The 18,573-nt window shown below is 17.1% G+C and overlaps 1 protein-coding gene across 2 annotated transcripts in view; it reads left to right on the top strand.

The window, feature by feature from the left end:
* Window positions 1-18,573, top strand: part of LOC145303554 (uncharacterized) — a 322,732-nt gene that overhangs the window by 193,777 nt on the left and 110,382 nt on the right. For both annotated transcript variants that reach the window (XM_080145059.1, XM_080145060.1), the window contains one exon: window positions 275-1,819. In XM_080145059.1, coding sequence (XP_080001185.1) covers window positions 275-1,819 — 1,545 coding nt within the window. The remainder of the gene's footprint in view (window positions 1-274; window positions 1,820-18,573) is intronic.

Raw genomic sequence — 18,573 nt, 5'->3', positions numbered from 1 at the left:
GTTACTATTTACAATACCTCCCCACGGGACAGAGTTAGACACCAGGGTCGTTTTTTAACGTGAAGAAAAGGAACAAAAATTAAAAATTGTCTCAGTCGTGAAGGACTTCTCCTCCACTGACAGAGAACAAGAAATGCAGCATCTGAAGAACAGATACTACACTGTGATCTTGGCCCAGAGACCAAGAAAAAAAAAAATAATAATCGATAAATCATTTTCCATTTTAATGTTTACTGTTTATCTTTCGTTCTAACTTTTTTTTTTTCTTTTCTAGAATTCAGTTACTGAGTGCTGTACTCCAGAAAAACCTGTTCCGTAGACACCAACTCCAGAAAGCCATGCAGTGGAAGGACTCTTTGATTGAAGGAGAAGACAACATAATCAGTTATTATTTGGCATTAAACAGCAGTTTCCCCCAGGTGCAGAAACAACCTTCTGAGATACTGCAATTTTCCACGGAAGAGGAAGAGAAAGGCGAAGATAGTGATGAAAGTCTGCCACGTCAAAGAAGCATATCTCCGAGACAATATGACAGAGAAAACCACGAAAATTCACAGCTAGTTCCATCACAGGAAGAAGTAAATGATCCATCGAACGTTCAGAATAATCCACTGGAAATGGACAAGCAGAAATCATCGGACAATGATAAAGAATATTTCGTTTCTTTGTCGTGTGATAGTGATGTTCAACCTTTATCATTTCTTCAACAAAGTGAAGAAATCAAGAAGCGAAGCACCCAGCCTCAATTGAATATCCCGATCCCACCACAACAAACAAATATTAAATACATGAAACCGACCGGTACAAAACTGCGTAAGGATCGGAAACATGGGCGAAACCAGCAATTGAAGAAATCCAAGAAAACTTCTTTACCTTCTTTTCCTCATTCAAGGCATTTTTCAAGTACTTACAACGAATTTGAAGATGAGGATCAAGGTCTGTTCCAGGCGCAAAAGGAATATGTCCTTCCAGTAAACTGGCTGCAGAAAGGTAAGAATTCAAACGGGACGATCATCAAAGAGATCAAGAAGGTTACGTCAAGCCAGCTTCCTAATGATGAGAAGGTGAATCTAGTTCAAAGCCTCTTATCGATGCTTCATCTGCAGTCTCCGACTGACACTTCCACAGACAGTACTTATCTTATGTCTTTGCAAGAGACACGGCACCATCGACCGAGATTTAATAGTCTTTCAAGTAGAAGTGCTAGCGGAGTCGTGCCTAGAACAACTGCCAGTCTCCCACATAAACACCATCACCATCAGCAGCATCCTCGAACAGCAAGGAGTAAGAACCGAAAAGCATCCCTCATGGATTCGAAGGGGAAGCTCTCTGGAATAAGCAGATGGAACACGGCAGAACAAACCTCACTTGTATCTTCGAACGCGATGATGTGCTCATGCATCCAATTTAACTGCGGCCACAATAATAGCAACATGCTTAGACTTCATGGTGATTACCTTTCACATTCCATGCACAATTTGGGAAGAGACGAAGTCATTTATGATAAACTTAGTGACACTGTCTCCTTAACAAAAGAACATGATAGCTACCCAAACTTACATTATCCAGAAAACCTGCTGGCTAACAGCACATGCAGGGACTACAGTAACCCATCATATATTCCATCGCAGTTCGTCCATCGTCCACATATCAGTTCATGTCCTGGTCACCCTCCGTCCCCTATGGCAGTGTCTCCTGGTCGGAGCATGAACTATGTAAATGAGTGGATGAATTGCAGCGGCGCTGCTGATGGATTGGCTGAAGATCTGAACACAGTTAGTTTATATTCTCCTGAATGGGACAAGAGTGAGACTCAAGAGTAAGTTTTTATTTTATATGTTAATATCTAAAAGTCTAATAAGCATTACGGAAAATTGCTCTCTCTTTCCCCCTCTCTCTCTTTCTCTCCCTTGAATTTTGCCCACTCTCGCCTCCTCTCACGTTCTCTCTCATATATATATATATATATATATATATATATATATATATATATATATATATATATATATATATATATATACTAAACTTTTTAGCCTATTAAAAACAGACAAAGGTTATAGCCCGCTGACTTAGAATGAGTGCTTTATGTTAAATGGACGGTTGATTATCGTATAAATTTGTGCTCATTTTTTGCATTAAATACTAATCTCTATTAATCCTTAACCGTGCATTGAACGGAAACCATAATACTTTGTTCGCTGTACCTTATTATAACAAAGATCTATACAAAATTTCAGCCAGCTTGATCTAGCAGTTTCTGAGAAAAAGTAGAACGGACAGACAGGCAAATAAAGAGAAATATCATTAATGTTGCTACATAATTTATTTTATTTTTTTTTTACACAGTGATCACCACTTATCAAGGCCCGGAAGCCACTCAGGGATAAGGGTTATTGCAAATACATTACGTTAGTGTGGAGATTTGATGAAGTGTTTACTTAAGGGGGCGATTCATTAGGAATTTGTTAACATTGGACTTGAAGATATCTAAGTTGTAGTCCGGTGGGAAGCAGGCAGACGGAACAGAGTTCCACAGACGTGCAGTTCTAAGAAAGAAGCTTTGTTCATGGAATCCGCGTTTTGATTTAGGCACAGATATAGAGTGGGGGAAATTTTTCACAGTGGATTCAGCTAGACGGGTGTTTTTCGTGAAAGATTGGCAAGGGGGGATAATAAGATAATAAAATAAAATACAACTAAAAAGTAAGATACATAATAAGATAATAAAATGAAATACAACTAAAAAGTAAGATACATAATAAGATAATAAAATAAAATACAACTAAAAAGTAAGATACATAACAAGATAATAAAATAAAATACAACTAAAAAGTAAGATACATAATAAGATAATAAAATAAAATACAACTAAAAACTAAGATACATAATAAGATAACAAATAAAATATAACTAAAAAGTAAGATAGATAATAAGATAATAAAATAAAATACAAATAAAAAGTAAGATACATAATAAGATAATAAAATACAACTAAAAAGTAAGATACATAATAAGATAACAAATAAAATACAACTAAAAAGTAAGATACATAATAAGATAATAAAACAAAATACAACTAAAAAGTAAGATAAATAATAAGATAATAAAATAAAATACAACTAAAAAGTAAGATACATAATAAGATAATAAAATAAAATACAACTAAAAAGTAAGATACATAATAAGATAACAAATAAAATACAAATAAAAAGTAAGATAAATAATAAGATAATAAAATAAAATACAACTAAAAAGTAAGATACATAATAAGATAATAAAATAAAATACAACTAAAAAGTAAGATACATAACAAGATAACAAATAAAATACAAATAAAAAGTAAGATAAATAATAAGATAATAAAATAAAATACAACTAAAAAGTAAGATACATAATAGATAACAAATAAAATACAACTAAAAAGTAAGATACATAATAAGATAATAAAACAAAATACAACTAAAAAGTAAGATAAATAATAAGATAATAAAATAAAATACAACTAAAAACTAAGATACATAATAAGATAATAAAACAAAATACAACTAAAAAGTAAGATAAATAATAAGATAATAAAATAAAATACAACTAAAAAGTAAGATACATAATAAGATAATAAAATAAAATACAAATAAAAAGTAAGATACATAATAAGATAATAAAATAAAATACAAATAAAAAGTAAGATGCATAATAAGATAATAAAATAAAATACAAATAAACAGTAAGATAGATTATAAGATAATAAAATAAAATACAACTAAAAAGTAAGATACATAATAAGATAATAAAATAAAATACAAATAAAAAGTAAGATACATAATAAGATAATAAAATAAAATACAACTAAAAAGTAAGATGCATGATAAGATAATAAAATAAAATACAAATAAAAAGTAAGATACATAATAAGATAACAAATAAAATACAAATAAAAGGTAAGATACATAATAAGATAATAAAATAAAATACAAATAAAAAGTAAGATACATAATAAGATAATAAAATAAAATACAAATAAAAGTAAGATGCATAATAAGATAATAAAATAAAATACAAATAAAAAGTAAGATACATAATAAGATAATAAAATAAAATACAAATAAAAAGTAAGATACATAATAAGATAACAAATAAAATACAAATAAAAGGTAAGATACATAATAAGATAATAAAATAAAATACAAATAAAAAGTAAGATACATAATAAGATAACAAATAAAATACAAATAAAAGGTAAGATACATAATAAGATAATAAAATAAAATACAAATAAAAAGTAAGATACATAATAAGATAAGAAATAAAATACAACTAAAAAGTAAGATACATAATAAGATAATAAAAAAAATACAAATAAAAAGTAAGATACATAATAAGATAACAAATAAAATACAAATAAAAGGTAAGATACATAATAAGATAATAAAATAAAATACAAATAAAAAGTAAGATACATAATAAGATAACAAATAAAATACAACTAAAAAGTAAGATACATAATAAGATAATAAAAAAAATACAACTAAAAAGAAGGATAAATAATAAGATAATAAAATAAAATACAACTAAAAAGTAAGATACATAATAAGATAATAAAATAAAATACAAATAAAAAGTAAGATACATAATAAGATAACAAATAAAATACAACTAAAAAGTAAGATAGATAATAAGATAATAAAATAAAATACAAATAAAAAGTAAGATGCATAATAAGATAATAAAATAAAATACAAATAAAAAGTAAGATACATAATAAGATAATAAAATAAAATACAAATAAAAAGTAAGATACATAATAAGATAATAAAATAAAATACAAATAAAAAGTAAGATACATAATAAGATAATAAAAAAAATACAAATAAAAAGTAAGATACATAATAAGATAACAAATAAAATACAACTAAAAAGTAAGATACATAATAAGATAATAAAATAAAATACAAATAAAAAGTAAGATGCATAATAAGATAATAAAATAAAATACAAATAAAAAGTAAGATACATAATAAGATAATAAAATAAAATACAAATAAAAAGTAAGATACATAATAAGATAACAAATAAAATACAACTAAAAAGTAAGATACATAATAAGATAATAAAATAAAATACAAATAAAAAGTAAGATGCATAATAAGATAATAAAATAAAATACAAATTAAAAGTAAGATACATAATAAGATAATAAAATAAAATACAAATAAAAAGTAAGATACATAATAAGATAATAAAATAAAATACAAATAAAAAGTAAGATGCATAATAAGATAATAAAATAAAATACAAATAAAAAGTAAGATACATAATAAGATAATAAAATAAAATACAAATAAAAAGTAAGATACATAATAAGATAATAAAATAAAATACAAATAAAAAGTAAGATACATAATAAGATAATAAAATAAAATACAAATAAAAAGTAAGATGCATAATAAGATAATAAAATAAAATACAAATAAAAAGTAAGATACATAATAAGATAATAAAATAAAATACAAATAAAAAGTAAGATACATAATAAGATAATAAAATAAAATACAAATAAAAAGTAAGATACATAATAAGATAATAAAATAAAATACAAATAAAAAGTAAGATACATAATAAGATAATAAAATAAAATACAAATAAAAAGTAAGATATATAATAAGATAATAAAATAAAATACAAATAAAAAGTAAGATACATAATAAGATAATAAAAAAAATACAAATAAAAAGTAAGATACATAATAAGATAATAAAATAAAATACAACTAAAAAGTAAGATGCATAATAAGATAACAAATAAAATACAACTAAAAAGTAAGATACATAATAAGATAATAAAATAAAATACAAATAAAAAGTAAGATGCATAATAAGATAATAAAATAAAATACAAATAAAAAGTAAGATACATAATAAGATAATAAAATAAAATACAAATAAAAAGTAAGATACATAATAAGATAATAAAATAAAATACAACTAAAAAGTAAGATACATAATAAGATAATAAAATAAAATACAAATAAAAAGTAAGATACATAATAAGATAATAAAAAAAATACAAATAAAAAGTAAGATACATAATAAGATAACAAATAAAATACAACTAAAAAGTAAGATACATAATAAGATAATAAAATAAAATACAAATAAAAAGTAAGATGCATAATAAGATAATAAAATAAAATACAAATAAAAAGTAAGATACATAATAAGATAATAAAATAAAATACAAATAAAAAGTAAGATACATAATAAGATAACAAATAAAATACAACTAAAAAGTAAGATACATAATAAGATAATAAAATAAAATACAAATAAAAAGTAAGATGCATAATAAGATAATAAAATAAAATACAAATAAAAAGTAAGATACATAATAAGATAATAAAATAAAATACAACTAAAAAGTAAGATACATCATAAGATAATAAAATAAAATACAAATAAAAAGTAAGATGCATAATAAGATAATAAAATAAAATACAAATAAAAAGTAAGATACATAATAAGATAATAAAATAAAATACAAATAAAAAGTAAGATACATAATAAGATAATAAAATAAAATACAAATAAAAAGTAAGATGCATAATAAGATAATAAAATAAAATACAAATAAAAAGTAAGATACATAATAAGATAATAAAATAAAATACAAATAAAAAGTAAGATACATAATAAGATAATAAAATAAAATACAAATAAAAAGTAAGATACATAATAAGATAACAAATAAAATACAACTAAAAAGTAAGATACATAAAAAGATAATAAAATAAAATACAAATAAAAAGTAAGATGCATAATAAGATAATAAAATAAAATACAAATAAAAAGTAAGATACATAATAAGATAATAAAATAAAATACAAATAAAAAGTAAGATACATAATAAGATAATAAAAAAAATACAAATAAAAAGTAAGATACATAATAAGATAACAAATAAAATACAACTAAAAAGTAAGATACATAATAAGATAATAAAATAAAATACAAATAAAAAGTAAGATGCATAATAAGATAATAAAATAAAATACAAATAAAAAGTAAGATACATAATAAGATAATAAAATAAAATACAAATAAAAAGTAAGATACATAATAAGATAACAAATAAAATACAACTAAAAAGTAAGATACATAATAAGATAATAAAATAAAATACAAATAAAAAGTAAGATGCATAATAAGATAATAAAATAAAATACAAATAAAAAGTAAGATACATAATAAGATAATAAAATAAAATACAACTAAAAAGTAAGATACATAATAAGATAATAAAATAAAATACAAATAAAAAGTAAGATGCATAATAAGATAATAAAATAAAATACAAATAAAAAGTAAGATACATAATAAGATAACAAATAAAATACAACTAAAAAGTAAGATACATAATAAGATAATAAAACAAAATACAACTAAAAAGTTAGATAAATAATAAGATAATAAAATAAAATACAACTAAAAACTAAGATACATAATAAGATAATAAAACAAAATACAACTAAAAAGTAAGATAAATAATAAGATAATAAAATAAAATACAACTAAAAAGTAAGATACATAATAAGATAATAAAATAAAATACAAATAAAAAGTAAGATACATAATAAGATAATAAAATAAAATACAAATAAAAAGTAAGATGCATAATAAGATAATAAAATAAAATACAAATAAAAAGTAAGATACATAATAAGATAACAAATAAAATACAAATAAAAGGTAAGATACATAATAAGATAATAAAATAAAATACAACTAAAAAGTAAGATACATAATAAGATAATAAAATAAAATACAAATAAGAAGTAAGATACATAACAAGATAACAAATAAAATACAAATAAAAGGTAAGATACATAATAAGATAATAAAATAAAATACAAATAAAAGGTAAGATACATAATAAGATAATAAAATAAAATACAACTAAAAAGTAAGATACATAATAAGATAATAAAATAAAATACAAATAAAAAGTAAGATGCATAATAAGATAATAAAATAAAATACAAATAAAAAGTAAGATACATAATAAGATAATAAAATAAAATACAAATAAAAAGTAAGATGCATAATAAGATAACAAATAAAATACAAATAAAAGGTAAGATACATAATAAGATAATAAAATAAAATACAAATAAAAAGTAAGATACATAACAAGATAACAAATAAAATACAAATAAAAGGTAAGATACATAATAAGATAATAAAATAAAATACAAATAAAAAGTAAGATACATAATAAGATAACAAATAAAATACAACTAAAAGGTAAGATACATAATAAGATAATAAAATAAAATACAAATAAAAAGTAAGATACATAATAAGATAACAAATAAAATACAACTGAAAGTAAGATACATAATAAGATAATAAAATAAAATACAACTAAAAAGTAAGATAAATAATAAGATAATAAAATAAAATACAACTAAAAAGTAAGATACATAATAAGATAATAAAATAAAATACAACTAAAAAGTAAGATACATAATAAAATAATAAAATAAAATACAAATAAAAAGTAAGATACATAATAAGATAACAAATAAAATACAACTAAAAAGTAAGATACATAATAAGATAATAAAATAAAATACAAATTAAAAGTAAGATACATAATCAGATAATAAAATAAAATACAAATAAAAAGTAAGATACATAATAAGATAACAAATAAAATACAACTAAAAAGTAAGATAGATAATAGGATAATAAAATAAAATACAAATAAAAAGTAAGATGCATAATAAGATAATAAAATAAAATACAAATAAAAAGTAAGATACATAATAAGATAATAAAAAAAATACAAATAAAAAGTAAGATAAATAATAAGATAACAAATAAAATACAACTAAAAAGTAAGATAGATAATAAGATAATAAAATAAAATACAAATAAAAAGTAAGATGCATAATAAGATAATAAAATAAAATACAACTAAAAAGTAAGATACATAATAAGATAATAAAAAAAATACAAATAAAAAGTAAGATACATAATAAGATAACAAATAAAATACAACTAAAAAGTAAGATACATAATAAGATGATAAAATAAAATACAAATAAAAAGTAAGATGCATAATAAGATAATAAAATAAAATACAAATAAAAAGTAAGATACATAATAAGATAATAAAATAAAATACAACTAAAAAGTAAGATACATAATAAGATAATAAAATAAAATACAAATAAAAAGTAAGATACATAATAAGATAATAAAAAAAATACAAATAAAAAGTAAGATACATAATAAGATAACAAATAAAATACAACTAAAAAGTAAGATACATAATAAGATAATAAAATAAAATACAAATAAAAAGTAAGATGCATAATAAGATAATAAAATAAAATACAAATAAAAAGTAAGATACATAATAAGATAATAAAATAAAATACAAATAAAAAGTAAGATACATAATAAGATAATAAAATAAAATACAACTAAAAAGTAAGATACATAATAAGATAATAAAATAAAATACAAATAAAAAGTAAGATGCATAATAAGATAATAAAATAAAATACAAATAAAAAGTAAGATACATAATAAGATAATAAAATAAAATACAAATAAAAAGTAAGATACATAATAAGATAACAAATAAAATACAACTAAAAAGTAAGATACATAATAAGATAATAAAATAAAATACAAATAAAAAGTAAGATGCATAATAAGATAATAAAATAAAATACAAATAAAAAGTAAGATACATAATAAGATAATAAAATAAAATACAAATAAAAAGTAAGATACATAATAAGATAATAAAATAAAATACAAATAAAAAGTAAGATTCATAATAAGATAATAAAATAAAATACAAATAAAAAGTAAGATACATAATAAGATAATAAAAAAAATACAAATAAAAAGTAAGATACATAATAAGATAACAAATAAAATACAACTAAAAAGTAAGATACATAATAAGATAATAAAATAAAATACAAATAAAAAGTAAGATGCATAATAAGATAATAAAATAAAATACAAATAAAAAGTAAGATACATAATAAGATAATAAAATAAAATACAAATAAAAAGTAAGATACATAATAAGATAACAAATAAAATACAACTAAAAAGTTAGATACATAATAAGATAATAAAATAAAATACAAATAAAAAGTAAGATGCATAATAAGATAATAAAATAAAATACAAATAAAAAGTAAGATACATAATAAGATAATAAAATAAAATACAAATAAAAAGTAAGATACATAATAAGATAATAAAATAAAATACAAATAAAAAGTAAGATGCATAATAAGATAATAAAATAAAATACAAATAAAAAGTAAGATACATAATAAGATAATAAAATAAAATACAACTAAAAAGTAAGATACATAATAAGATAATAAAATAAAATACAAATAAAAAGTAAGATACATAATAAGATAATAAAAAAAATACAAATAAAAAGTAAGATACATAATAAGATAACAAATAAAATACAACTAAAAAGTAAGATACATAATAAGATAATAAAATAAAATACAAATAAAAAGTAAGATGCATAATAAGATAATAAAAAAAAATACAAATAAAAAGTAAGATGCATAATAAGATAATAAAATAAAATACAAATAAAAAGTAAGATACATAATAAGATAATAAAATAAAATACAAATAAAAAGTAAGATACATAATAAGATAACAAATAAAATACAACTAAAAAGTAAGATACATAATAAGATAATAAAATAAAATACAAATAAAAAGTAAGATGCATAATAAGATAATAAAATAAAATACAAATAAAAAGTAAGATACATAATAAGATAATAAAATAAAATACAAATAAAAAGTAAGATACATAATAAGATAATAAAATAAAATACAAATAAAAAGTAAGATACATAATAAGATAATAAAATAAAATACAAATAAAAAGTAAGATACATAATAAGATAATAAAAAAAATACAAATAAAAAGTAAGATACATAATAAGATAACAAATAAAATACAACTAAAAAGTAAGATACATAATAAGATAATAAAATAAAATACAAATAAAAAGTAAGATGCATAATAAGATAATAAAATAAAATACAAATAAAAAGTCAGATACATAATAAGATAATAAAATAAAATACAAATAAAAAGTAAGATACATAATAAGATAACAAATAAAATACAACTAAAAAGTAAGATACATAATAAGATAATAAAATAAAATACAAATAAAAAGTAAGATGCATAATAAGATAATAAAATAAAATACAAATAAAAAGTAAGATACATAATAAGATAATAAAATAAAATACAAATAAAAAGTAAGATACATAATAAGATAACAAATAAAATACAACTAAAAGGTAAGATACATAATAAGATAATAAAATAAAATACAAATAAAAAGTAAGATGCATAATAAGATAATAAAATAAAATACAAATAAAAAGTAAGATACATAATAAGATAATAAAATAAAATACAAATAAAAAGTAAGATGCATAATAAGATACTAAAAAAAATACAAATAAAAAGTAAGATACATAATAAGATAATAAAATAAAATACAAATAAAAAGTAAGATAGATAATAAGATAATAAAATAAAATACAAATAAAAAGTAAGATGCATAATAAGATAATAAAATAAAATACAACTAAAAAGTAAGATACATAATAAGATAATAAAATAAAATATAACTAAAAAGTAAGATACATAATAAGATAATAAAATAAAATACAAATAAAAAGTAAGATAGATAATAAGATAATAAAATAAAATACAAATAAAAAGTAAGATGCATAAAAAGATAATAAAATAAAATACAAATAAAAAGTAAGATACATTATAAGATAATAAAAAAAATACAAATAAAAAGTAAGATACATAATAAGATAACAAATAAAATACAACTAAAATGTAAGATAAATAATAAGATAACAAATAAAATACAAATAAACAGTAAGATAGATAATAAGATAATAAAATAAAATAAAAATAAAAAGTAAGATGCATAATAAGATAATAAAATAAAATACAACTAAAAAGTAAGATACATAATAGGATAATAAAATAAAATACAAATAAAAAGTAAGATACATAATAAGATAATAAAATAAAATACAAATAAAAAGTAAGATACATAATAAGATAATAAAATAAAATACAAATAAAAAGTAAGATACATAATAAGATAATAAAAAAAATACAACTAAAAAGTAAGATACATAATAAGATAATAAAATAAAATACAAATAAAAAGTAAGATAGATAATAAGATAATAAAATAAAATACAAATAAAAAGTAAGATAGATAATAAGATAATAAAATAAAATACAAATAAAAAGTAAGATAAATAATAAGATAATAAAATAAAATACAACTAAAAAGTAAGATACATAATAAGATAACAACTAAAATACAAATAAAAAGTAAGATGCATAATAAGATAATAAAATAAAATACAAATAAAAAGTAAGATACATAATAAGATAATAAAATAAAATACAAATAAAAAGTAAGATACATAATAAGATAATAAAAAAAATACAAATAAAAAGTAAGATACATAATAAGATAACAAATAAAATACAACTAAAAAGTAAGATACATAATAAGATAATAAAATAAAATACAAATAAAAAGTAAGATGCATAATAAGATAATAAAAAAAAATACAAATAAAAAGTAAGATGCATAATAAGATAATAAAATAAAATACAAATAAAAAGTAAGATACATAATAAGATAATAAAATAAAATACAAATAAAAAGTAAGATACATAATAAGATAACAAATAAAATACAACTAAAAAGTAAGATACATAATAAGATAATAAAATAAAATACAAATAAAAAGTAAGATGCATAATAAGATAATAAAATAAAATACAAATAAAAAGTAAGATACATAATAAGATAATAAAATAAAATACAAATAAAAAGTAAGATACATAATAAGATAATAAAATAAAATACAAATAAAAAGTAAGATACATAATAAGATAATAAAATAAAATACAAATAAAAAGTAAGATACATAATAAGATAATAAAAAAAATACAAATAAAAAGTAAGATACATAATAAAATAACAAATAAAATACAACTAAAAAGTAAGATACATAATAAGATAATAAAATAAAATACAAATAAAAAGTAAGATGCATAATAAGATAATAAAATAAAATACAAATAAAAAGTAAGATACATAATAAGATAATAAAATAAAATACAAATAAAAAGTAAGATACATAATAAGATAACAAATAAAATACAACTAAAAAGTTAGATACATAATAAGATAATAAAATAAAATACAAATAAAAAGTAAGATGCATAATAAGATAATAAAATAAAATACAAATAAAAAGTAAGATACATAATAAGATAATAAAATAAAATACAAATAAAAAGTAAGATACATAATAAGATAATAAAATAAAATACAACTAAAAAGTAAGATGCATAATAAGATAATAAAATAAAATACAAATAAAAAGTAAGATACATAATAAGATAATAAAATAAAATATAACTAAAAAGTAAGATACATAATAAGATAATAAAATAAAATACAAATAAAAAGTAAGATACATAATAAGATAATAAAAAAAATACAAATAAAAAGTAAGATACATAATAAGATAACAAATAAAATACAACTAAAAAGTAAGATACATAATAAGATAATAAAATAAAATACAAATAAAAAGTAAGATGCATAATAAGATAATAAAAAAAAATACAAATAAAAAGTAAGATGCATAATAAGATAATAAAATAAAATACAAATAAAAAGTAAGATACATAATAAGATAATAAAATAAAATACAAATAAAAAGTAAGATACATAATAAGATAACAAATAAAATACAACTAAAAAGTAAGATACATAATAAGATAATAAAATAAAATACAAATAAAAAGTAAGATGCATAATAAGATAATAAAATAAAATACAAATAAAAAGTAAGATACATAATAAGATAATAAAATAAAATACAAATAAAAAGTAAGATACATAATAAGATAATAAAATAAAATACAAATAAAAAGTAAGATACATAATAAGATAATAAAATAAAATACAAATAAAAAGTAAGATACATAATAAGATAATAAAAAAAATACAAAAGAAAAGTAAGATACATAATAAGATAACAAATAAAATACAACTAAAAAGTAAGATACATAATAAGATAATAAAATAAAATACAAATAAAAAGTAAGATGCATAATAAGATAATAAAATAAAATACAAATAAAAAGTAAGATACATAATAAGATAATAAAATAAAATACAAATAAAAAGTAAGATACATAATAAGATAACAAATAAAATACAACTAAAAAGTAAGATACATAATAAGATAATAAAATAAAATACAAATAAAAAGTAAGATGCATAATAAGATAATAAAATAAAATACAAATAAAAAGTAAGATACATAATAAGATAATAAAATAAAATACAAATAAAAAGTAAGATACATAATAAGATAACAAATAAAATACAACTAAAAGGTAAGATACATAATAAGATAATAAAATAAAATACAAATAAAAAGTAAGATGCATAATAAGATAATAAAATAAAATACAAATAAAAAGTAAGATACATAATAAGATAATAAAATAAAATACAAATAAAAAGTAAGATGCATAATAAGATACTAAAAAAAATACAAATAAAAAGTAAGATACATAATAAGATAATAAAATAAAATACAAATAAAAAGTAAGATAGATAATAAGATAATAAAATAAAATACAAATAAAAAGTAAGATGCATAATAAGATAATAAAATAAAATACAAATAAAAAGTAAGATACATAATAAGATAATAAAATAAAATACAAATAAAAAGTAAGATACATAATAAGATAATAAAATAAAATACAAATAAAAAGTAAGATACATAATAAGATAATAAAATAAAATACAAATAAAAAGTAAGATACATAATAAGATAATAAAAAAAATACAAATAAAAAGTAAGATACATAATAAGATAACAAATAAAATACAACTAAAAAGTAAGATACATAATAAGATAATAAAATAAAATACAAATAAAAAGTAAGATGCATAATAAGATAATAAAATAAAATACAAAAAAAAAGTAAGATACATAATAAGATAATAAAATAAAATACAAATAAAAAGTAAGATACATAATAAGATAACAAATAAAATACAACTAAAAAGTTAGATACATAATAAGATAATAAAATAAAATACAAATAAAAAGTAAGATGCATAATAAGATAATAAAATAAAATACAAATAAAAAGTAAGATACATAATAAGATAATAAAATAAAATACAAATAAAAAGTAAGATACATAATAAGATAATAAAATAAAATACAAATAAAAAGTAAGATGCATAATAAGATAATAAAATAAAATACAAATAAAAAGTAAGATACATAATAAGATAATAAAATAAAATATAACTAAAAAGTAAGATACATAATAAGATAATAAAATAAAATACAAATAAAAAGTAAGATACATAATAAGATAATAAAAAAAATACAAATAAAAAGTAAGATACATAATAAGATAACAAATAAAATACAACTAAAAAGTAAGATACATAATAAGATAATAAAATAAAATACAAATAAAAAGTAAGATGCATAATAAGATAATAAAAAAAAATACAAATAAAAAGTAAGATGCATAATAAGATAATAAAATAAAATACAAATAAAAAGTAAGATACATAATAAGATAATAAAATAAAATACAAATAAAAAGTAAGATACATAATAAGATAACAAATAAAATACAACTAAAAAGTAAGATACATAATAAGATAATAAAATAAAATACAAATAAAAAGTAAGATGCATAATAAGATAATAAAATAAAATACAAATAAAAAGTAAGATACATAATAAGATAATAAAATAAAATACAAATAAAAAGTAAGATACATAATAAGATAATAAAATAAAATACAAATAAAAAGTAAGATACATAATAAGATAATAAAATAAAATACAAATAAAAAGTAAGATACATAATAAGATAATAAAAAAAATACAAAAGAAAAGTAAGATACATAATAAGATAACAAATAAAATACAACTAAAAAGTAAGATACATAATAAGATAATAAAATAAAATACAAATAAAAAGTAAGATGCATAATAAGATAATAAAATAAAATACAAATAAAAAGTAAGATACATAATAAGATAATAAAATAAAATACAAATAAAAAGTAAGATACATAATAAGATAACAAATAAAATACAACTAAAAAGTAAGATACATAATAAGATAATAAAATAAAATACAAATAAAAAGTAAGATGCATAATAAGATAATAAAATAAAATACAAATAAAAAGTAAGATACATAATAAGATAATAAAATAAAATACAAATAAAAAGTAAGATACATAATAAGATAACAAATAAAATACAACTAAAAGGTAAGATACATAATAAGATAATAAAATAAAATACAAATAAAAAGTAAGATGCATAATAAGATAATAAAATAAAATACAAATAAAAAGTAAGATACATAATAAGATAATAAAATAAAATACAAATAAAAAGTAAGATGCATAATAAGATACTAAAAAAAATACAAATAAAAAGTAAGATACATAATAAGATAATAAAATAAAATACAAATAAAAAGTAAGATAGATAATAAGATAATAAAATAAAATACAAATAAAAAGTAAGATACATAATAAGATAATAAAATAAAATACAAATAAAAAGTAAGATAGATAATAAGATAATAAAATAAAATACAAATAAAAAGTAAGATACATAATAAGATAATAAAATAAAATACAAATAAAAAGTAAGATAGATAATAAGATAATAAAATAAAATACAAATAAAAAGTAAGATGCATAAAAAGATAATAAAATAAAATACAAATAAAAAGTAAGATACATAATAAGATAATAAAAAAAATACAAATAAAAAGTAAGATACATAATAAGATAACAAATAAAATACAACTAAAATGTAAGATAAATAATAAGATAACAAATAAAATACAAATAAACAGTAAGATAGATAATAAGATAATAAAATAAAATAAAAATAAAAAGTAAGATGCATAATAAGATAATAAAATAAAATACAACTAAAAAGTAAGATACATAATAGGATAATAAAATAAAATACAAATAAAAAGTAAGATACATAATAAGATAATAAAATAAAATACAAATAAAAAGTAAGATACATAATAAGATAATAAAATAAAATACAAATAAAAAGTAAGATACATAATAAGATAATAAAAAAAATACAACTAAAAAGTAAGATACATAATAAGATAATAAAATAAAATACAAATAAAAAGTAAGATAGATAATAAGATAATAAAATAAAATACAAATAAAAAGTAAGATAGATAATAAGATAATAAAATAAAATACAAATAAAAAGTAAGATAAATAATAAGATAATAAAATAAAATACAACTAAAAAGTAAGATACATAATAAGATAACAACTAAAATACAAATAAAAAGTAAGATGCATAATAAGATAATAAAATAAAATACAAATAAAAAGTAAGATACATAATAAGATAATAAAATAAAATACAAATAAAAAGTAAGATACATAATAAGATAATAAAATAAAATACAAATAAAAAGTAAGATACATAATAAGATAACAAATAAAATACAACTAAAAAGTAAGATACATAATAAGATAATAAAATAAAATACAAATAAAAAGTAAGATGCATAATAAGATAATAAAAAAAAATACAAATAAAAAGTAAGATGCATAATAAGATAATAAAATAAAATACAAATAAAAAGTAAGATACATAATAAGATAATAAAATAAAATACAAATAAAAAGTAAGATACATAATAAGATAACAAATAAAATACAACTAAAAAGTAAGATACATAATAAGATAATAAAATAAAATACAAATAAAAAGTAAGATGCATAATAAGATAATAAAATAAAATACAAATAAAAAGTAAGATACATAATAAGATAATAAAATAAAATACAAATAAAAAGTAAGATACATAAGATAATAAAATAAAATACAACTAAAAAGTAAGATACATAATAAGAATATAAAATAAAATACAAATAAAAAGTAAGATACATAATAAGATAATAAAAAAATACAAATAAAAAGTAAGATACATAATAAGATAACAAATAAAATACAACTAAAAAGTAAGATACATAATAAGATAATAAAATAAAATACAAATAAAAAGTAAGATGCATAATAAGATAATAAAATAAAATACAAATAAAAAGTAAGATACATAATAAGATAATAAAATAAAATACAAATAAAAAGTAAGATACATAATAAGATAACAAATAAAATACAACTAAAAAGTAAGATACATAATAGGATAATAAAATAAAATACAAATAAAAAGTAAGATGCATAATAAGATAATAAAATAAAATACAAATAAAAAGTAAGATACATAATAAGATAATAAAATAAAATACAAATAAAAAGTAAGATACATAATAAGATAACAAATAAAATACAACTAAAAGGTAAGATACATAATAAGATAATA

Source organism: Euprymna scolopes, chromosome 19 (assembly GCF_053919585.1).
Source record: "Euprymna scolopes isolate OS-2025 chromosome 19, ASM5391958v1, whole genome shotgun sequence".
Lineage (NCBI taxonomy): Eukaryota > Metazoa > Mollusca > Cephalopoda > Sepiida > Sepiolidae > Euprymna > Euprymna scolopes.
Note: the sequence above shows the minus strand (reverse complement) of the source record. Positions and strands in the feature narration are given on the sequence as shown.